Consider the following 22,226-nt stretch of genomic DNA (forward strand, 5'->3'; position numbering starts at 1 on the left):
CTCCCAAGAGGACAGGGTGGGCAGCAGGAGCCTAGCATTGACTTGGGCTGCTCCACTCTTGACCAAGAGTGTGCCAAAGGGACCATCAGAGAAAAACAGAGGGCCAAACCCACTTAAGTGGCTCTCATTTAAATATGGACAACTCTATTGCCAGAAATAGAGGGCTCCTGAGATTCTACTAATTAGGTTATCTTGCACTGGTTTCTCCAGACCCTGGGCATAATCCCCTGTACTGTCTGGATGCAAAGGAGTAAAGCTTAGGAGATTCACTCCCAGCTAAGTCACCATCAAAGTGACCTCCTCCTCCTCCCTTAACACAGAGTGGGGGAGGTGATGGGCCAACAGGTCCACATGGCCCCTGGAGCCAGGTATTAGATGCAGGCCTCCCCGGAGAACAACTGGTCACAGCCAGTCCATACCCTTCTGATAATGCCAGCCCCAGCCTCTACCCGACAGAGCAGGACTGGATGGTACCTTCCACCCCGATGACACTCAGAGGTGGCTCAGACCACGCCAGGACTCTAGCAGGCTTCACTCAAAGGCCAGCTTCCAGCTTTCTCACGCACAAGGCAGGGCTACCATGAGAATGGAGGTGGGTCGGTAAGACACAGCCTGGTACTTGGCACAACTGAGTGCTCAGTGATTGGCACTACCAGGCTTCTATCTACCATCCCCAATGTCCCCACACATCACCATGCTCAGTCACAGCCTCCTCTTCCATGAGGCCTAAACTCGGAAGCCTTCTGCATAGCTATTATCAATCTAGAATTGGCATGACAAGGCCAGAGGGCTTGTTAATTAACCTGAGGGGCAAGAGGCAAAGGGAAACCCCTTTATTCTTAAGGTTTTCCACCCATTTTAAAATGCCTTAAAAAAAAAAACTTTTAACATCCCTAAAGTTAGAGTGCATCTTACAGTCTCTGGCCTTCTATATTCATGATCGGCAGCATTTTTTTTTCTTTCCGAGGTACATAAAAAACAGTAGTGTCATAATCAATAGCACCTTAGAGGTGGTAAAATGTAATGTGTGGTACACACCAGGAGCTGCTCAAAGTGCTGAATTCCAAAGAAAGAGTCCCAACCTGCCTCAAGGTGACATGATAGGAAAAGGTTCCAGGGCAAGGCAGTCAGAGACCAGGAGGGGAATGCCTCTTCCCAAGAGATCAATGAAAATGCCCCAGGGTAGCTGCAAAAACAGGGTCAGGAGCTGCTGACCTGGAAGTTAGCGGTCTCAACTGTCTACGCTGGGGTCAGCACTCGAAAAAAACCAGTGGGCACTTCATTACCCGAGTGCCCGTCTTTCCCGGGGGTGGACCTGCAGCTGCACAGAAAGAAAATGGCTGAGGCGCTCTGCAAAGGGTGACAGCAACACGCAGCAGAGTGCGAGCCTCCCACAAGTATGCAAAGCTGGGGCCAGTCTCTGGGCACTTACCAGGAAAGAGCTTCTGGAGAAGGAAAGCAGGTGAAGACATGGGAACAAGCACATGGTTAAAAGGAAATAAACCATTAAAAAAAAGCTCACACCTACTCTCGGTACTCAAGGGAATTAAAGTTAAGGAGGCCTCTCTCCATTAAAAAAAACAAAACAACATTAACAGGTTAGGGTTTAAAAGAGAAAAAGAGGCACACTTAGGTTAATCGGTCAACCCAACCCAACTTTGATCTGATTTTGTCAGATGGGCTAGGCAAGGTCACTGGCTGCCAAAACAAGTTACAAATCCCATGGCTTTGGGTTTAAGGCAGCCTAAATTTTCAGTTACCCACCAGCTCTCCACTGTGCCCTTTCTGCACGCCGATTGGGACGCAGAAGTAGCAGAGAGAGAGGCAGCCTTTCCTACTACATAAAGGGAGACCCCTGTCCTCCGAGTGAGGAATACCCAAGACCCTCCTACCTCCCGAATGATCTGCTTCCGCATCCATGGTCCATCCATCCTCAGTCCCCAAGTCTGACAACTCCTCCTTCAGCACCCCATTGCTGAAGGGCACAGTACTTTGTGGCAGTGGTGAGGTGGTAGCCTTGTCCCTAGGGCTTGAGTTGGTCTCTGTACAAGAGTCTTCGAGCCCTGAAGTGCTGACGGAATCTGAGCACTGCCTGGAGGAGGATTCTGAAGGGACATCCTGGCTATTGTCAGACATGCAGGTGACACAGCCAGCATCTTCCACCAGGACGCTTGTGTTGTCCAGCGACACTCCGAGGGGGGCGGCTGGTGGTGGGCAGGGGGCCAGGGCGATGTGGTGCACAGAGTTCTTTGGCTTCGTGTCCTTGGTGGGGCTGGACAGAGGGCTGGTCAGGCAGCTCACATAGGTCTTTGGTGGTGGTGGCAGGTGCTCTGCTGGCAGGCCTGGCAAGGGGAAGGCAGCATCCAACGGGCCTAAGGCTGACTTCAACGGGTCCAAAGCTGACTCCAATGGGTCCAAGACTGCCTTCGCTGTGGCCACCTCCATTGTGGCCTGAGTGGGCTCCAAGGCATCTTGCCCAAGGGCAGTTTTCTGGCAGATTGGGGCACACCTCTCCTCCTTCTGCCCTTGGAGCTGACCGGCTGAGGCCTGATACATGCAACCTGCCATACTGCCCATGGTGGTGGCGAGCACTTCTTCAGTTGCATCCAAGATCACTTTGGAGATGATCTGGTAGGCAGCTTGCTCAATCTCCTCATTTTTATCCAAGGTCTCCTCATTTTTATCTAAGGACTCCTCTTTGCTCAATTTTCCATCCCAGACTCGGCCACCTCGGACACAGGGTGCCAGTGTTTCATCCTCCTTGGCCTGCTCCACATGAGCCAATTCATTAAAGCTACTCATCAACTTCCCTGCTGTGTCCCCCTCCACCTGAGGTGGGCTGCTCTTCCTTTCCTCTCCCCCTCCTCCCAAGGGAGTCATGCTGGGCGCCTTGATGCTCTGTAATGCAGAGCCACGCTCCAGAGACAACACACCTTCTTCTAGCCCACTTTCTCCCAACATTGCGTCACCAGTGCCTTCAGCCCCCATCTCTCTTGCCTTCTCCGCAGGGCCATGCTTCTCTGTGGGAGCTGCAGACTGACCTTGCTGGCCCCACCCTGCCTCGTGCCTGCACACCTCGGTGGCTTCGTGGGGGAACTGAATAGCCTTTGGGGATGCAAGGGCACACTCTAGAGGAACAGGCTTGGCTTCATCACCTGTCTGGGCTGGTTCCACCCTTGCACTATCATCTCTGCATGTTCCTGGTCGAACTCTCGTGTCTGTGGTGTTAGACAGGCTGCCTGAGGACTCTGATCTACGACAGGCTGGATGTGACCGCAGCAAGGCCGGGGGCTCTGTGGAAGGTTTGTACACAGTGGCCAGCTCCTCTTCTGCTGGTTGTGTGACACTGGGGGGTGTGGACACTACTGCACGACAGGCATCTTCCACAGGGGCCAGTTCCTCGATGGCAGGGCCAGCCCTCAGCTCCACAGCACTAGCCTCCACCTGTTTGTCACGGCTGCTGACGTGCTCTTTTTTACGAGAGAAAAACCACCACCAGCCAAGGAGTGCTAGCATTCCAGGCAATGCCAAAGGGAAAAGTGAACGGAATTGGATGGCCATCCTGGAGGCTTATAGTAGTTACACCTGGGAACAGAAGGAGAAAGAGATGCCATGAGAGCCTGGTAAGAGGTTCCTGATGTGACTGCACAGGAAAGACAATAGACAGGCGACAGCAGAGCTGTTGGCTCTCCCTTTCCCTGCCCCTGAAGGGATCACCACCCCTTCACACCATGACTCTGGGTGAGCCACTGGAAGTGGATGAGCAAGAAGAGACACCCCCTTCTGCTCCCTCATCCACACACACTCCCTTGATACAAGCTACTGCAGAGTCTCGACTTTATCCTGTAGACCAGTGGTCGGCAATCTCATTAGTCAACAGAGCCGCAGTTTGCCGACCACTGCTGTAGACAATAGAGAACCAGCATAGGTGGAAAAGGCAGACATACCAAACTGTGTTTGCAGGTGATTTGGGGAGCAGGAGAAACAGTATATGGAGCAAAAGGGACCTGGAGACCTAGGTCAGTTAAAGCCAGGAAAGGAGAAATGATCATGGCCTAGAAGAAGGCAGCAGAAGATGACAGGTATGAGGATTAGTTTAGATATATAGTAAGTGCTTTGCAGAGCAGGATGAGCTCTCATTAGAGGTATGTAACAGACTTATTGAGAATGCTTGTATTCAGTGCCTCCCATGCCAGCAAATTTTATTCTGTATGCAAAAATTTTAAGTCTCCTTAAAACCTCAAATCCTTCATTGATATGGTGAATTACACCTTAATTTGGATTTGTGCTTAATTGTAAATGCTTTACCAACTCTTACTGGTTGTATCTACTTATCTAAATGTTTTCTGGCAAAAGCAGAGCATACAGCTCCCCAAGTGAGCCTGATGATCAGCAGAGGCTGGAAACACTGCTCCAGGACTTTGCATCTCAGAGCACAGTCTGTGGACCAGAAGCATCGAGCATAACCAGGGAACCTGCTGGAAATACAGTATCTCAGTCCCTTTCCAGACCTACTGTACCGTAAGCTGCATAACAAGCCTCCAAGAAGATTTACAAACACGTTTGTGAAGGTGCTAAGGAAAAGTGTTTCTCTAAATTATAGGGGTGGGCAGGTCATCTCCAGAAAGTCCCTCATCTTTAAGGATAAACCTTCCTGCTAATATGTTAAGATGAAGCAACGAGACTGGAAAGTACAAAGCAGAGCTAAGCAGCAGCCCCGGCTCAGAAGGCGCTGTATTATACCCTCCGGGTGGAAAGCTTCAATAATGCTGTCTAATAGCTTAAGATTCAAATGAGGAACCTCACTAGATACTTGTCTTGCATCACCTAATCTTCAACAGCCTGGTTTGGAATATATTACCATCTTAAAGATTTAAAGAACTCAAGGTTAGAGGAGAAACCAAGATGGCGGCATAGGTAAACACCTAAACTGCTGCCTCGCACAACAATTTCAAAACTACAACTAAAAGACAAAATGGACATCATCCAGAACCACAGGAAGGCTGGCTGAGTGGAAATTCTACAATTAGAAGAAAAGAGAAAAGCACACTGAGACTCAGAAGAGCTGCAGAAGGCAAAGGTACAGAGACGCGCGCATGGAGAGGACTGGCAAATGAGTACGCGGCCGGCGAGCTTTCTCAAGCTGGAGGGAGACCAAAGCTCCCGACTGCACTGAACTCGAGTTCCGTGCAAGACTGTGGGGACCCAGACTCATACGGGGAGAAACTGGACTGTCAGGAAAGAGAAAAGCACACTGAGACTCAGAGGAGCTGCGAAAGGCAGAGGTACCGAGGTGCGCGCGCAGAGAGGGAGGACAACTGAGTACACGGCTGGCTTTCTCAAGCGAGAGGGAGACAAAAGCTCCCAACTGCTCTGAACTCCAGTTCCAGGTGAGACTGTGGAGACCAAGACTCATTTGGGGAGAAACTGGACTGTCTGGCAGCGGGCGAAACTCGATGGCTTTCTCTCAGAGGTGCTTGCAGCGATTACCGCAGGACACTGAGACCCAGGGGCCTCTTAGGGCAGGGCTGACAGGAAGCCAATGCTGTCTGCTCTGCCCTGAGACTCCGCCCCATCCAAGCTGAGCACAGAGGCTTCTGCAAGTCTTGTCTCATAAGGGTATCTCCAGCACAGAAGTTTTCCCATCATAGACACAGGTGATCCTCACAGCCAATTGGCCTGGAGGTCAATTCCTCCCAGTGATACCAACAACAATCAAGGCTTAACTACAACAAGACTGTGCACACAGCCCACAAAGGGGTGCACCAAGAGTGTCCACCTCAGGTAACTAGGGAGGCTGAGCCACTGGGCCTATAGGACACCTAGCACACAAAGCCACTCTATCAACTCAGGGAAGCAGCCAAAATGCGGAGACAAAGAAACAGGTCACAAATGAAAGAAATGGAGGAAAGCAAACCACTGGATATAGAGTTCAAAACCACTGTTATAAGGTTTTTCAAGAATTTTCTAGAAAAGGCCGATAAATTTAGCGAGACTCTCGAGGAAATGAAAAAAGACCAACTAGAAATTAAGCATACACTGACTGAAATAAAAAATAATATACAGAGATCCAACAGCAGACTAGAGGATAGCAAAAATCAAGTCAAAGATTTGAAATACAAAGAAGCAAAAAACACCCAACTGGAAAAGAAAAAAGAACCCAAAAATACGAAGATAGTGTAAGGAGCCTCTGGGACAACTTCAAGCGTATCAACATCCGAATTATGGGGGTGCCAGAAGAAGAGAGAGAGCAAGATACTGAAAACCTATTTGAAGAAATAATGACAGAAAACTTCCTCCACCTGGTGAAAGAAATAGACTTACAACTCCAGGAAGCACAGAGAACCCCAAACAAAAGGAATCCAAAGAGGACCATACCAAGACACATCATAATTAACCTTTTGCACTCGGATGTCGAGTGTGAATCGACATGGTTAGCATTAGAATAAAGGAATCGAGAAAAAAGCAAGCGAGTGCAAAGGGTTAAATGCCAAGAGCAAAAGACAAAGAGAATATTAAAAGCAGCAAGAGAAAAACAGTTACCTACCTACAAGGGAGCACCCATTCGATAGTCAGCTGATTTTTCAACAGAAACTATGCAGGCCAGACGGGAGTGGCAAGAAATATTCAAAGTGATGAATAGCAAGAACCTACGACCAAGAGTACTCTACCCAGCAAAGCTATCATTCAGAATTGAAGGTCAGATAAAGAGCTTCACAGATAAGAAAAAGCTAAAGGAGTTCATCACCACCAAACCAGTATTATATGAAATGCTGAAAGGTATTCTTTAAGAAGAGGAAAAAGAAGAAAAAGGTAAAGATAAAAATTATGAACAACAAATACATATCTATCTACAAGTGAATCTAAAAATCAAGTGAATAAAAAATCTGATGAACAGAATAAACTGGTGAATATAATAGAATCAGGGGCATAGAAAGGGAATGGACTGACAATTCTCGTGTGGGGTGCGGGAAGAGACTGGACAAAAATCGTACACCTATGGATGAGGACAGTGGGGGTGGGGGTGGGGGTAAGGGCAGAGGGTGGGGTGGGAACCGGATGGAGGGGAGCTATGGGGGGAAAAAAGAGGAAGGAACAATTATAATAATCTAAACAATTAAGATTTATTAAATAAAATTTTTTTAAAAAAAGAACTCAAGGTTATACAGTTAAGGGAATGGGACTCAGGTTCTTCTCCACATTAAATCCGGAATCCACTAATTAATGGATCTGTAGGGATAAGACATTTTATGGGTCAAGGAAAGGGAAGTTTGTACTCCTCTTAAAACCTTATGACCATACCCTAAGACCCCCCCCAATTCCCACACCTGGAATCTTTTCTTAAAAAAAAAAAAAAATTGCCGAAACCGCTTTGGCTCAGTGGATAGAGCGTCAGCCTGCGGACTGAAAGGTCCCAGGTTCGATTCCAGTCGAGGGCATGTGCTTTGGTTGCGGGCACATCCCCGGTGGGGGGTGTGCAAGAGGCAGCTGCTCTCATCGATGTTTCTAACTCTCTATCCCTCTCTCTTCCTCTCTGTAAAAAATCAATAAAATATATTTTAAAAAAAAATTAAAAACCTGCATAGGCAGAAGTCTATATTAAGAATATTCACCGGAGTATCATTTGAAACAAAAACTCATAGGAAAAATTGCTAAATTTATTGTAGAATCTAGGGACAAATCATTGTTAGAGAAGGAAGCTGACTTTATGTACTGACTTGGAAAAACTGCTGTGATGCCAAAAATAAAAGCTGTAGACCACCATGTGCGTATGAGGTCTGTGTCCATATAATCATCCCATGAAAAAAAAACTGGGATCCTATTGAAAATGGATAGTCTTCCTTCTTTTTGGGAAGAGAGTTTTTTTAAATAATTTCTCAGTGGTTCTCCAATTTGGCTGCCCATTAGCACCACTTGGGATGCTTTTAAAATCCCAAGATGGCACCCAAATCAATTAAATCAGAATCTCTGAGGGAAAGATCCAGGCACCAAGTTTGTTAACCGAGGTGACTCCAACATGCAGTCAAGTTGGAAAATCACTGTTTTGTTAACAACTTGCACACACCCAAAAAGTGTTAGATTATGGGATATTTGCTTTGTGTCCGTCGTTCACATAAAAATAATAATATTTGAGAAGGAAAAGAGGCTATGGGGGAAGGGTGCTCTCAGGAAAAAGTAGTATACAGGAGACATAGCCTATTGTCGGGAGATTAAGTCCCACCCAACAGGTCACATGCAACAGAAAGTGGGGCTGGGGTCTGAACTTGGATTTTCTTCTTGTCAGTAAATTTAAGTATCTGATTCCTTATTAACTAGACAATCCTATTTCGGCAGGCTGTATAGTTATGAGTCCCATAGTGTTCTAGCAATTCTCTGATCTCAGAAAAAAGATTAAATGGAAAGGGGTAGACAGGAAGAAAAAGAATCCTATGTCTTAACAACCCATAGGTGGCAGTCTCCCATTTTACACAGGAAGGGCCCAAGGCCATAAACTCAAATTGGGGTGTGTGTAAGGGGGGTAGTTGTTATCCAAGACACAGAACTGCCTCTCAAAACACTGGGATACCCCCCACACACACATTGGAACTAAAAGTTGAACCAAGGGGTCCAGCAGTTGATCCCACCCCACCACTGGAGATTGAAGAAACTGGCTGTAAGGCATACATACATTACAGCCTGGCTTTGGTCCTGAATCCCAGGAGATCCATACCGCATCCCAGACCCTGGCCTGCCATGTCACTGGCCTCCCCCCACTTCATGTGTTCTGCTCCCAGTCCTAGTTCACGCTCAACACAGAACCAGCTGCCTGGGGCCACTATACATATTTCCTGCCTGCTGCTCTGTAGCTCAGAGACACCGCTACCACTCACCCACCTACTCCTCCCTGCCCAGCTTGTTCCCAGAGACTGAGGCTCTAAGCCCCCAGACCTACCATCTACAGCCCCCCTGCAAACAGGCAGCTGTAGCTACTCTGCTAATTACAGCTTAGGAAACTTTCTGTCCCATTTCCAAGCCAGACACCCCTGTTGTTGTGCCAGGAGGGCCTCCTAGAAAGCATTTAATACTGCTATCCTAGTGCCATGTTGCCCAACCCACAGATTTCTGACAAGATCCTACATGGGTCCCCAGTGCCCACCTTTCACATGCTGGACTAGAGCTAAGAGACCTTCCCTCTGCTGAGGAACCAAAAGCCAGTTGCCACTATTCTTCCAGACAAAGCCCTCCTCTCCACGACTGCTTCTAGGGACAGAAACTGCCCTGGACTGGAATTGAAGTGCTCTGGGCACTTGAGATAAGAGGTAAGAGATCCAAGAGGGGATGAAATGGTTTATTTTTCCCTTGCCACTAGGGGATTGTGATTAGATATGAGCTTCTCCACCAAACACAGAGCCAAGAGCCCTTGGAATAAGCAGCCCACACCACCCAAAGGTGAGGTGAGAGCCTAGTTGGGTTTCACTGAAGGCACCTCACAGGGAGCTCCTGGTGACTGAAGCCCCACTTCCTGCCCGTCAAATAAAGTCCCTCACTTCCTTACCCCCCTTCAGTTCCTAGAGTCCTACCCTAGCCAATCGCACCTCACTCAGACTTCTCTGAATTGGTAAGGTGCCATTTTCCCTGACTTATGTGAACACAGAGTCCTGGACTTGTGGCGCAGGATGTACCAACCTTTCCTGAATTCTCAGACAGGGCTGCCCCATGTGCACGCACACGTTTCAGCCGTACGAGGCTCTCTGGTACCTTCCTTCCCAAACAGACTCTTGAGTTGCTCTCTCTGCCCTCTCTCTTTTAAACCTGTACCTCTCAAAAATGTAAGTGGCATTTAACAGTGAGGATCTAAAAGCCTTCACACTCACAAGTAAACTGAATGAAGGTGGCTGCCTCCCTCCCCCACTCCTGAGGCCCAGGCCTCTCAGGCAGGCCTGCCCCCAGTCAGGGAAAAGGATGCAGAGCCCAGGCTTCGGTTTGGTGGGGAGGATACTTGGCTAGTTTGAGTCTGTTGGAATGAATTAGCTGCCTGCTTATTTTTAGCAGGTCCATTTACCCGCAAATAGATGCACGCTGGCTGGCTGCCCAGTGGTCACACAGAGCTGAGGACAGGCACGTGTCACAGCCTCGTAAGACCTTAATGCCCACCGACTCACTCCAGGTTCTGAAAGGATTCCTTCTTTCTCCCAGAGGAACCTGCAGCTTCTCAAAACAGCTTACCTCTGGAGAAGTAATTGCTTCACTCCCAACCCCAATGACCAGCTGGGGCATTGCAATCTAGGGCCTTCTGCTAAACAAGAAAACAAATCTCTGGGAATGGTACAAAGAGTGTTGGTCCCAGTGAGTCAGCCTATTTGTCTGCAGTTATTATGGAAAAAGAGCTGCAGGTAATTAATCAATGGGAAGTCCATCATAAAAATAAGAGCTTAGGTGCCAAGAGTCTCATAAGTCCAGTCTGAGTTTGGTCTGGTCAGTGAAGTCACATCCACTCTGTGTTCTGAATGGACTTTTACACAGGGGTGGGCAAAGGTAAGCTTTCATGAAAATAATACAATAATAAATAAATAATAATACAAAAATAAGCTCTGTGTTTTGCATACTCACAAGTGTAAACCTACTTTTGCCAACCCCATCTGACTGAAATTTGAACATTTCTTCCATTATTCCAGGGTTATGTGTTCACCAACAGAAGGAAGCTCAAGACACTCCATCTCCTGAGAGCTTCTTGCCGAGGCGGGTAGGCGCTTTCCCCTTGAAGGGAGTCTTCTAAAGACAGGAAGTGACCCAGAACCTAAAGCCCAGCACTTGCTGCCACTGCATTGGGAGAATAACATCAGGCTGTGGACCAGACCAAGGCTCCTCCATCCCTCCCCACAACCCTAATACCATGCCCCTCACTTGCAACCCTCGAGTTTGCTGGAGGAAGACAAGAGTGCCTTTTGGGTTGCATTAACCCAATTTCTCATCAGGTTGAGGATATGCACATACATTCAAATGTGTTTAAGTGTCAGCAAGAAAAAGCTTCTGACCACCAGAAGCTCACAATCCAGATGGAAGAGCCAGTGTCTCACTCACACATACACACATCAGCACCACGCTGAGCCCGGTTGCAAAACAGGCAGAGGACCCAAGGAAGGTTGTCTCGAAGGCCAGAATTCCCTTAGGTTGCAATGGTGGGTTAATGACATCAATTAAGGTTCTAAACCCAATGTATCTTTGGGAGTGAGAGCAGAACAAGTCCTGGGAGCAGAGGCTTAATAGCTGGCCGGGGGGCCAGACAAAGGGAGTCTGACCTTTACTGTCAACGCAATGGGCAGTTGCGACATGGCCAAAGCAGAGCAGGTCACAAGAGGCAAAGGCCTGGCTAATCCCCAAGTGGCAACTGAAGTCCAATATTGGCAACCACTTAGTCACAGGGAGCTACTGAGCACTTGAAATGTGACCAGTGTGACTGAGGAATTGAATTTTAAATTATATTTAGTGTCAATTTACTTTAAATAGCTATATACAACTGGTGCTACCTAGTGGACAACACAGTGCTAGAGGATGTTCCCAGAAGACCTGAAGGAAACACAAGAGCTGCGTAAATGCTGAGTAAGCTAGTGCCTACCTTGCTGGGCAATGTTTGGTCCTGCCGCTGAGGGTGGGGAACGATGGCAAGCTGGGTCACTCACCCTCAGCAGCATGGCTGGGGGCCCAGGAATCAGAGTGCTGGAGCCATGCCTCAGGTGTGTTGGTCTCAGCCCAGTCTCGGTGTTCACAGGGTTGTTACCTTCATCCTTAGGGTGCGTGAGTGAGCTGTGATTCATGTTGGCACCCTAAAGATTCCAAATTAGCTCACAGTGGGGCTGTGAGGTCCTCCTGCCAGGGCTGTCCCCCACACCCTTCATTGTGATGGCCCCACAGAGCAGCCCGGTCAGCCACCCTCCCAGGTCTGGATCACTGAACACTCCACGGGCCTGTTCTCCAAAAGACTGGAGGCTTCACACAACAATGTCTGGATGGGCGGGCCTACTGAATAAAGCCTTTTCCAACCAAAATGGAAACCAGAGCCTGGTACCAAGAATTCCAAGTAAGTAGAGTCAAAAGTGAAAAATCCCATCTCTAAACAGAGTCTCCAATTAAGAGTTCTTCCTCCTCCAGTTCAATTAAAAATTAAACTCCCAGTTTGGAGAAGTTGGTTAAAGAGGAAACCACACAAGTGTGAACTACCCAGCCTCCCTCCTCTGCTGACCACTCATGGCAGGTCCAGTCTCATTAGGCTTCAAATGATAAAGGGGAAAAATCGGCACCTCCTACAAAGGTCTTTCCATTACTTCATTTGGGGGCTAGGGATATGGTTTAAGCTTTTTTACTATGGTGATAAAGCAGGTGCCACCAGTGTTCCTGGGTACACAGAGTTCCTGCCCATGACCACAGAGCACACTACACAAGACTACCCAAAAGGTATGACATTCTGATCAGACAATAAGCTTATCTAAAAGCTAATAAAGATGACATGTGACTTCAAAAGGAATCAGAAAAGATGGTGTGAGGCAAAAACCCTTCATAGCACCATCTCAGGGACAAAGCAAAGCGGTAGACACTGATTTTACAAACGGCAACAGTGCACTATAACCAACTCAGAGATCACATAAAGGCATAAGGAATTTCTATTCACCAAATAAGTATTGGTACCTACAGGGTACAAAGCATAGTGGGACAAAGAAATGAGTCAAACAAACACACTACTTTTGAGGCACTTACAAGTCCTTTTGGAGCAAAAAACCCCAATGACTTCTCTGGTAGGCTTATTACTGCCATTGACCAACTGACAAGTTTGGTCCAAGAGTCAGGCAAGTGTCCTGGCCAGGGTGGGGAACAAACACGAACCAGGCTGCCAGTTTCTCCAGATTAAGATGTTCTAATAATGCCCTGGGGTGGGAGATGAGAGGGTAGCAGCTCAAATGGAAGCCAAGGGAGATTTGGTTGGCCCATTCAATATGCAGACTTTCATTCAATACCCATTTTCACCACTACCTGCTGCCCAAATCCACATCCCTTCTCCTTTAAACTACTCCATAAAATAAAGCCAGATCTACTGGCATGCCAGAGGGTTATGAGGGCCTAGTTGTCCTTGCCAACTTTCTAGCAACCCTCCTGTCTCTGGCCACACCTCAACCCAAGCCTTCAAAGGCTTGTCCTTGTGTATGAACCAGCACACTTTCTCAGCAAGCTACTAGAAGACAGGCTCCACAAAAACAAGGGAGTAAATCAAGAAAAGCTAATAAAGATGACACAACTTCAAAAGGAATCAGAAAAGGGAGGGGTAGGCACGGATCCAGGAAGCAACACAAGAGAAAGGGAGAAGGAATTTCCAGGATGAAGGGGAAGCAGAGCCAGGGACAGTGGTACATCCCAGGAGCAATATGGAATGCTAGTACCTGGTATGTTTAAGCAAATGAGAGGAGCTTGACAGCAATGGCTAAGGCTCAGGGAAGAGTCAGAGAACTAATGTGAGAGACACAGAAAACAAAGCTAAACAAAGTAATTTAGGAGGAGAGGGAAGAGGATGGCAACAAAGTAAATATGGAAAACTAAGAATTTTTCAGCTATAAGCAGTATCTATACTAATAAAAGGGTAATATGCTAATTAGACCAGGAGACTGGACATCTTCCTACCATCCGACTTCCTTCCAGACAAAGCCACGGTGGTGGGGGCCGAGGCAGAGGCGGTTAGGGGAGATCAGGCCAGCAGGGGAGGGCAGTTGGGGGCCATGAAGCTGGCCGGGGAGGGCAGTTTGGGGCCATGAGGCCAGCAGAGGAGCAGTTAGGCGGCGATCAAGCAGGTAGGCAGGCAAGTGGTTAGGAGCCAGCGGTCCCAGATTGTGAGAGGGATGTCCAACTGCCGGTTTAGGACCCATCCCCTAAATCCGCAGTCGAACATCCCCCGAGGGGTTCCAGAATGGAGAGGGTGCAGGCCAAGCTCAGGGACACACACACACACACACACCCACCGTGCACAAATTTGTGCACCGGGCCTCTAGTTTATATCATAACAATGCATACTACCTCTATACTGAGGATAAGGGAATAAAAAAATGTAGGAATGAGCTAAGCCCTTACCTTTCAGAGTAGAAAAGCAAATCAGATAAATAAAAAGGAAGAAAAGATGGAAAGGAAGGAAGAAGTATACTATTTAGAAATACAGAGATAGGGAGGACAACTAGATGAAAGCAGCTGCCTCTGGAAGAGAACAGGACAGGAGGGAGAGCACTCAGGGCAAATGGCTGTTCTTTCAAACCTGTGAATAGTCAAAAGTCAAAACTTCCTACAAGCAATACTTTCATAGAAAATTAATATATTCTTAAGTATTAAGTAGCAATGGATGTTCTATTACCATACAGCTTTTAAGTTTCTTTAACCATCATAATAAATATGTATATCATCTCATCTATGTATAAATTTATAATGCTTTATTTCCCAAAATAACTGATGCCAATTTTGCACCTCCCTCCCCCAACTGCCCTGCTGACAACAGTAATAATCACAAAGAGAATATGCTTATTAACAGACCCTTGGGAGCAAGGCATCTGGTTCCCACACCAATGAGGCCTGGCCAGCATCAGGTAACAGGACCCCCTGGGCCTAGTCATTTCATAAAGATCTGAATACCCAGTGTGAGCCAGGTTCTGCTGAAGATGCAAAAGCCCTCAGGAAGCAAAGGTGGAGGGAGAGGTAGGTAGGGAGTCACATTTCAGATCTCAAGATACTATAAAGATGCAGCACGCAAACGTAATAAACCTGCAGCCTCTCAACCGCTTCTGAGAACTGAGCCCTAGGCATCCCTTGTACATGATGAATTAACTATACTCCTGGGCATCAAATACTGTACTAGTTGGGAGAGTTGAGAAACAGTCACTCGGCCATCTTCCGTTCTGCGGTTTAGAAAAGGAACCAAGGTGGAGAAGAGCTGGATAAGGAGCATGTGGGAGAGGGGAAGCTTTAGACAGAGCAGTCAGGGAATGCCCCTCCAAAGAGGTGGCAGAAGAGCTAGAACAGTAAGGGGCAGCCATGCCAAGGTCTGGGAGGACAGGGAAAGGAGAGGGGAAGAAAGTTCCAGGCAGGGAGAACATGTGCCAAAGTCCTAAAGCAGGAACAAGCTTGGCTGACTCAAGAGGCACAAGAAAGGGAGGTGAAGATGAGGTTGGAGGGCTGCTGACAGAGAAACTGCTCCCCAGCCTCACTGGGCAGACGCAGTGCTGAAGGTCAAGAACCTGGAGGTACAGGTTCACCAAACTTCCTCCAGAGAGGGAAACCAACTTGCCCCAACAGCCAAGGGGCTATAGTTTCTAGACTAATAATCAGAGGCTGATTCCAAATCTATGCCAGAAACAGGGTGCCTCTGTGGCTGATAGCACAGCAGGTGCACACTGTGTGAGTAAACAGGCCCACTTTTTACTTCAAGTTCTCAGCAAATACGTTTGTATGAAGCCCTGGGGTCACACCACTTATTAGCCTGGTGAATGGGAACAGGGATACACACACACACACACACACACACACACACACACACACACTCAGCCCCACATAAGCCCTTGCCACTTCTTTGAAATACACTTTGCAAAAACAACCTCGCTCTCCAGCCAACATAAACCATAGGCAACAGAAGGGGCCTTATATGGCTTGAAGCTTTCATAATCAGAAACAGATAGATGGGCTGGAGTTGGCAGCTCCAAGTTAGAGGAAAGGAGGAGCCAAAAAAACAGGGCGGGGAAAGAAAGGATTGCAGTGTGGAGCAGAACTCATTTGTCAAACTCCTTTTTCATATCTCATCAGTCTCCTTCTAACTGGCTCCCTGCAAGAATTCCTCCTGAGGGACATTTGCCTCCTCTCATGCTCTTATTTTGGTTACACCAGTACTCAAGCTGCCAGCACATCCATAGTTTTACAGAATTTTTTTAGTGTAAGTTTGGTGGCCTACCCTTAGGTTGGGTGACTTCCCATGAAAATAGGTTGATTTCCTTAGAAATTGGCTGCTGGGGCAACAAGTGGTGTCATTCCCCTGGACAGCAGTCCTGAGTTCCCCCGCTCCCTGGGCTGCCTTGGTCACATGCCTGCCTGGCCCAGGAGGCAGGGCTGGGCCCCAGCCACAGATCCAAAATAGAAAAGGCAGCCCCAGGGACCTCTTAAGCCTACCTCTCCCCTACCACCACCAGCACCAACACCCCATGATAGTTTCTAGGGTGGCTTTATTCTCCTTCCTCCTGATTAGAAAGCAGCAGCACTCAGGACCTGCTCTGTACACTGAAGCCACAAGCACTTGGCCCTCCTAAAGGATACCAGCTGCCCAAAATAGCATGACAGCACAGGCTTGGCCAGGTGGGCCTCAGCAAAGGCAAAGGACAAAGCAAGGAGGTTTTTCTCAGCACAGCCTTTTCTCACCAGAGACAGAGCTCAAGGCACATCAGACTGCAGGCCTCCTTCCAAGGCAGCTCAGGGCAAGTCCCTCCTGTTCCTTTCTCCTTGGAAGGCAGGAAGGAGGGGCAAGAAGATTTACAGAAGACTGGACTGGCCTTCAGATCTGCTGTCTGGGGCCAAGGTTGGAGGAGAGGGGGGTGGGAGTGGCAATGGAGAGTGGGGCTGAGGGCTGGGCTTGAACAAATCCTGCTGCCTCCTCCAACAGGACCAAGCTACTGATAGGTAACAGGCTGTTGAGGGCCAGGGGATGGTCTCCTGACCTCCATGTGAGGTCTGAGAGGCCACATGATTATTAGCCAGAGAATGATGAGTGACTTCAAGGTTGTCTTCTCAACGAGAGAACCGAACTAAACCAAAGTCTTCAGAGTGTTTTCCAGGCTTTCAGGCATAGCTACTGTCTATGTCACAGTCATCATTTGTGCAGCTCAAAGGCACCAGCTCAAAGGCACCAGATGGTTACATAATTCTGATGATAAGACATGGCTTTGGAAAGAAAAAGCATAAAAGAGTAGGATCCTGAACATCAGTTTCCTGACAAATGAAAATGTCCTGTAAAATGGGATACAAATATCTCCATCATGGGGCTGAAATGTGGCTGAAATAACTCAAAACATCTAACAGTCTGACTCAGACTATGGGACAAATAATTGTAATCTTTTAAAAATCCAGTTTTGTTTTCTGGATGAGGCTGGAGGGTTAATGTGGCAGTAAATAAAAAACAGCCTCTAAGCATGGAGATAGAAATACAGAACCCTGATCCAGGTCCAAAGCCAGCCCAGCCCTGTATCCTGGGATTAGAATACCTTCCTTGGAGCCTCAGCTTCCTCATACACAAAGTAGAAATACCTAACTTCACAGGGTTGAGAAACAATAAGAAGGGAACAGTTCAGAAAAAAACCTCCTATGATGCCAGGTATACAGTAAGTGCTCCATAAGTGTCTGTAATGCATCTTATGCTGTCTGGCTCCAAGAAAAGAGTCTCTTGCATTATATACCAAAGGTCAGTCTATCAGGGTTCAAACTAAGTATGTCCAGTACGAGAGAAGGGGCATCTGGAACTAAAGCCCACTCCCCAGAACTGGCCCCACACCAACATTTCAGGATTCCTACTCTACCGCAGCTCTCCCCACCACCTTCTGTAAAAACAGGCCTCCTAACACTGACATGGATTGGAGGAATGGAATGAAAATGAGTTTGTGAGGTCTCTGCAAACTGTTTAGCAAAGGACTCACACTGGGATCCTACAGGAAGTATTCAGGTGGGTGAAGGACAAATAGGTCAGTTGACATCTGAAGACAGGCCTTAGAGACCCAGCAAAGACCGTTATGATAAGCAGGCTCTCAAACCAAAATGGCTTTCCAACAGCTTAGCATTTGGCTCTTTGCTTCATACATTTCCAGATCCCTCACTACGCTCCTCAAACTGTTTCATAATTGATCACTGCCCTCCAAACTGGCAGATCACAACTTCTCAACGTGCCATGGAGAGATCTGATAAATAATTTGTCACCAAAGCTGTTTGGTTTGTGGATTATGAAAAATGAAGCCCAAGCACTCGATGCTTTAGCTTTTAGAGTTGGGCAAAGAACTAAGACCAGTGCTGTCCGATAGAAACTTCTGGGATGATGAAAATGTTCTAAGACCTACATTGTCCAATACTGCAGCCCCTGGCCACATGAAGCTATTGAACACTTGAAATCTGACTAATATCACCAAGAAACTAATTGTTAAATTTTATTTTATGCTTAAAGCTTTAAATTTAACTAGCTACACATGACTTGTTAATAATACCCTAAAGACAAGGTAGTTCTAGACCCTCTCCTCTAAGGATCAATTTAGATGAGACTAGGAAGAGTGTAAAATATAAATATAAAAACATTTAGCACAGTAGTACCTTAGAGTTAAGAGAACTTAAAATGCACCTAAAACTGGATTGGGTTGTTTTAAGTCTTTGACTTGTACTATCCACTAAAGCAAGCATCCTAGCCCAAAACCACTCCTCCCCATAAAACAACCCTGCAGGCCACTCTATTCTTCCAGGAGCCCCCAGGCACTTTAGTCTAACAAGGTCCCAAAGAACATTATCTGAATGCCTTTGATGTTGACCAATCCTGTCTAGAACCACATCCAGGTTTCCCCCTGAAAGCTGTACCAAGCCCTCACCCCTCCAATCCAGGGCTCTTGCCAGCTAAGCCTAGTGTTGAAACAAGCCTAATCAGCCTGCAACACTGTATACATTTACTTCCAGAACTCACCTGGGGCCCCACTTTGTTCCTAAGTGCATGGGCCTCAGTGGCACCTGGTTAAGTGAAGTCAGCCAACCAGTATTACCAGATGGGGACAGAATGTTTACTATCGACTGTTGCAAACTATCAAACCGAGTTGTAGAAACATCCAAATGGTGGGGACCTGGACAGAACAAAGACCGTTTAGTAGGAGGAAAGGAAAGCTAAGGAATAGGACATCTTGAAGGTTGCTTATTGCTAAAAGCCAGTCCTCAGAAGGCTGAATGACAGACACACTCCTTCACTCTAACAATCTGCTTAGAAAGCAACACAAAGATTAGGAGTAACGCCCATGGTTTTGACTACGCCTTGGTTCTTCTCACAGAAGCCCTCTAAGGGCCCTCTATTAAGTCCAAACCCACATTTACCAGTTTCTCTACACCTCAATTTGTATTTCAATTGACCACTGAAACAATACCTCCAGCTTCACCCACCTCGCTTGTACTCAGAGGTATGAGGATGAAAGGAATAGGGAGGTGTTTGCTCACAACTCCCCCAACACAGTAGCTATCAAGGAAAAGGCATCCTCTAAATTTTAGTTCCCACATCCCCACCAATTACTTCTCCAGCCAGACTCTGTCCAACTCAAAACACTGTCATTGACCATGTTTTCCACTGTCTAGGTCAGTGATGGGCAACCTTTTGAGCTTGGTGTGTCAAACTTCGCCAAAAAACTGAGCATAGCCGAAACCGGTTTGGCTCAGTGGGTAGAGCGTCGGCCTGCGGACTCAAGGGTCCCAGGTTCGATTCCGGTCAAGGGCATGTACCTAGATTGCGGTCACATCCCCAGTAGGGGGTGTGCAAGAGGCAGCTGATCGATGTTTCTAACTCTCTATCCCTCTCTCTTCCTCTCTGTAAAAAATCAATAAAATATATTTAAAAAAAAAAAACTGAGCATAACTCGGGTAGTGTGTCACTTTGAGGAAAAAACATTATTTTGCAAATGTTTCATCCTCGGCATGCGGCCGCCTCAGCGGCCGCGTGTCATCAAAAATGGCTACGCGTGTCAGTGCTGACACGCGTGTCATAGGTTCGCCATCACTGGTCTAGGTTTTAAATTAGGTACCAGGGCCAGCAGGTTTGCTCAGTGGAGTGCCTCATATGACGGATACTTAATGTTAAATGATCATAAACGTGAAACCTGAGTGAGGCACGACCAGAAAGGGATGTGGAGGAAGCAGAACTTGCCCTAGGAAGTAAAGATTAGGTTTAAAATGCATCCCATTATAGATAAGCAACTCAAACAGCATGACTTGATTTAAATGGCCAAGCAGCCTGAACTTCAAGTAGGGGAAAGACAGGTAGTTTAATCTAATTGCTTTGCCCATGCACTCTACCCTGCTTGAGAGGCCTCCACTCACACCACACCTTCAATGGGACAAGAGGCCCATAGGATTCAGCACCTCCCAGAGCAGAGGAATACTCCTCAGAATGGCAAGCTGAAGGTATTAACTTGTACACAAAACTGTCGACTTCCCCACAGTAGCACAGCAGACCAAGCTGCAGAGAAACCCTTCCATTCTAGACTCACCGGGAAGATTAGGAAGGAGTCGCCTGGGGAGAATGGGCTGGAAGGCACCAGCTCACCAGGCACAAGGGGTGCCCACTCCTCAAAGCCCTGAAATGAGCATTCAATCAAGTCATATTTGTTGCAGGCTAGAGCCAGGAGGCTGGCTGACAATGTGGGGAAACCAATTTGTTTTCCTTTTCCTGCCAACCAAGTTTCCAGGCCAGAAACCGGGGGAGGGTACTTTTAATAAAATTCAAATCACTCAAGTGATTCAAGAGAAAATGTCACTCTCAGAGATTCTTCAAGAGGGAATAAAAACAAGGCTTGAGAACCCATCATGCACAGTGCTGAGTTTCACAAATATTTCAACTTGTCTTTAGGGTGAGGAGAGAAAACGCTGTAAAGGCCAAAACTAGCTTTCACCCAAGCTAGGACACGAGACCAAAGCCCACCAATAATTTGGGTTACCAGGTAGAACAAAACAAATTGCTTTAAAATATTGATGCTCAGCAACCTTACACTGGGGACACATCCACTTGGCACCTGAGCAGGCCACTTACAGCAGACACTCTCACTGGCACCCTGCAGTGTCCACGTGTCAATGTATTTCCTAGATACAGCTGGGAGGAGGAACTGATAGTCACAAGACTCCAGCAAGACACAAATCCATTAGACCTGTCTCACTCACATGCTTGAATGGGATCAGTTACCTGAAAATTCTAGGCCATCATCTAACAATACTCATGACAATAGAGCCCATTTAATTCAGGTTGGCACTGAAGCTTCAGTGATTTGCATACCTGTAGGATCCTGAGGACCTCATCGGGACAAGTGACAACTTCTCTGCGAATAGACACAGGAACCACTACCCAGAACCCACAAAACTAGTTAAGAGGTGAAAGAGGAAAGATTCAACACAAGTCAGAAAGCTCCCAAAGCATAACTTCACGTGCTTCCAGTGCTCAGAAAGTCTGAAATAAGCAGGTAAACCCCTTGAATGCCAAAAACAGAGGAATCTGATATATGGCCCTACATGCATGCTGCTCTTCTCTTCGTTTCAAAGATGCTCTGTACCTTTAAAAGCAAAGAAGATGGGATGGTGCTTATTAAAGTCCAAGTTTTGCTTTCTAAATAGTTTTTAATTTGGGAAGGATTTAGTTACCGGAGCACGCTAAGGTTACTGTTCGCCAGAATTAATGGCTTACTGTGAACAATGTTACTTCATCAGTAATTGCAACAAAAATTGGGGGGAGGGGGTAACAGCAAACCAATGAACAGAGAGAACTGCACCGTATCCAGCAGTCCAGATTTCCCTGCAGTAGATAAATTTAAACATCAAGCAGCATGAACTTCAAGTAGGGGAAAGCCAGTTTAATCTAATTGCTTTGTCCATGCACTCTACCTGGCTTGAGAAGCCTCCACTCACACCTGGAATGAAGTGCACCGGGTTTGTGTTAGCAGCGGCCAACCAGGCATCACCGCTGGACAGGAAAATCGCCAAAGGCCCAGGGCTTACTCGCAGTCCGGGGTCGATTCCGCACCGCCCACCACCAACAGCTCCCTTCTTCCCCGGGCCTCCCTTGGAGGGGAAATGAAAGGAAGCGTACCCTAGAGCACAAGAAGAGTTGAACAGGAGAAAGGGCGCACCGAGTGGGTTAAGACAAGGGCCTCTCCAAGCATTTTGAGACCGGGATCCGCGAAACTCGCTCGGTCCCTCCAGACCGCGGGCGGGAAGGTTGCGGGGTGCCAGGGGAGCGCGACACGTGACCTATGCGCCGCGGGGCAAGAAATCGGCGGGCGCACCAGGCAGGACCCGACGGCCTCCGCCCCTCCGGACACCCTTTAAGGTGTTGCAAATGCTAATCCTCTGGAGAGACACCACCAAGCTTTAGACTTCAGGACCCTAACTCTGTTCTAACGGTCCCTCCGCCCAAAACAGGGATCCAATCACAACCGGTCGCCTAGAACCCATCTTCCCGGTTCAGC

At 47.5% G+C, this 22,226-nt stretch overlaps 1 protein-coding gene across 1 annotated transcript in view; it reads right to left on the reverse strand.

The window, feature by feature from the left end:
* Window positions 1–22,226, reverse strand: part of AKAP1 (A-kinase anchoring protein 1) — a 33,185-nt gene that overhangs the window by 10,096 nt on the left and 863 nt on the right. Inside the window, exon 2 of the mRNA XM_079797210.1 lies at window positions 1,893–3,585. Coding sequence (XP_079653336.1) covers window positions 1,893–3,561 — 1,669 coding nt within the window. The 5' untranslated portion in view covers window positions 3,562–3,585. The remainder of the gene's footprint in view (window positions 1–1,892; window positions 3,586–22,226) is intronic.

The sequence above is a fragment of the Cnephaeus nilssonii genome (genome assembly GCF_951640355.1).
Source record: "Cnephaeus nilssonii genome assembly, chromosome: 19".
Taxonomy (NCBI): Eukaryota; Metazoa; Chordata; class Mammalia; order Chiroptera; family Vespertilionidae; genus Cnephaeus; species Cnephaeus nilssonii.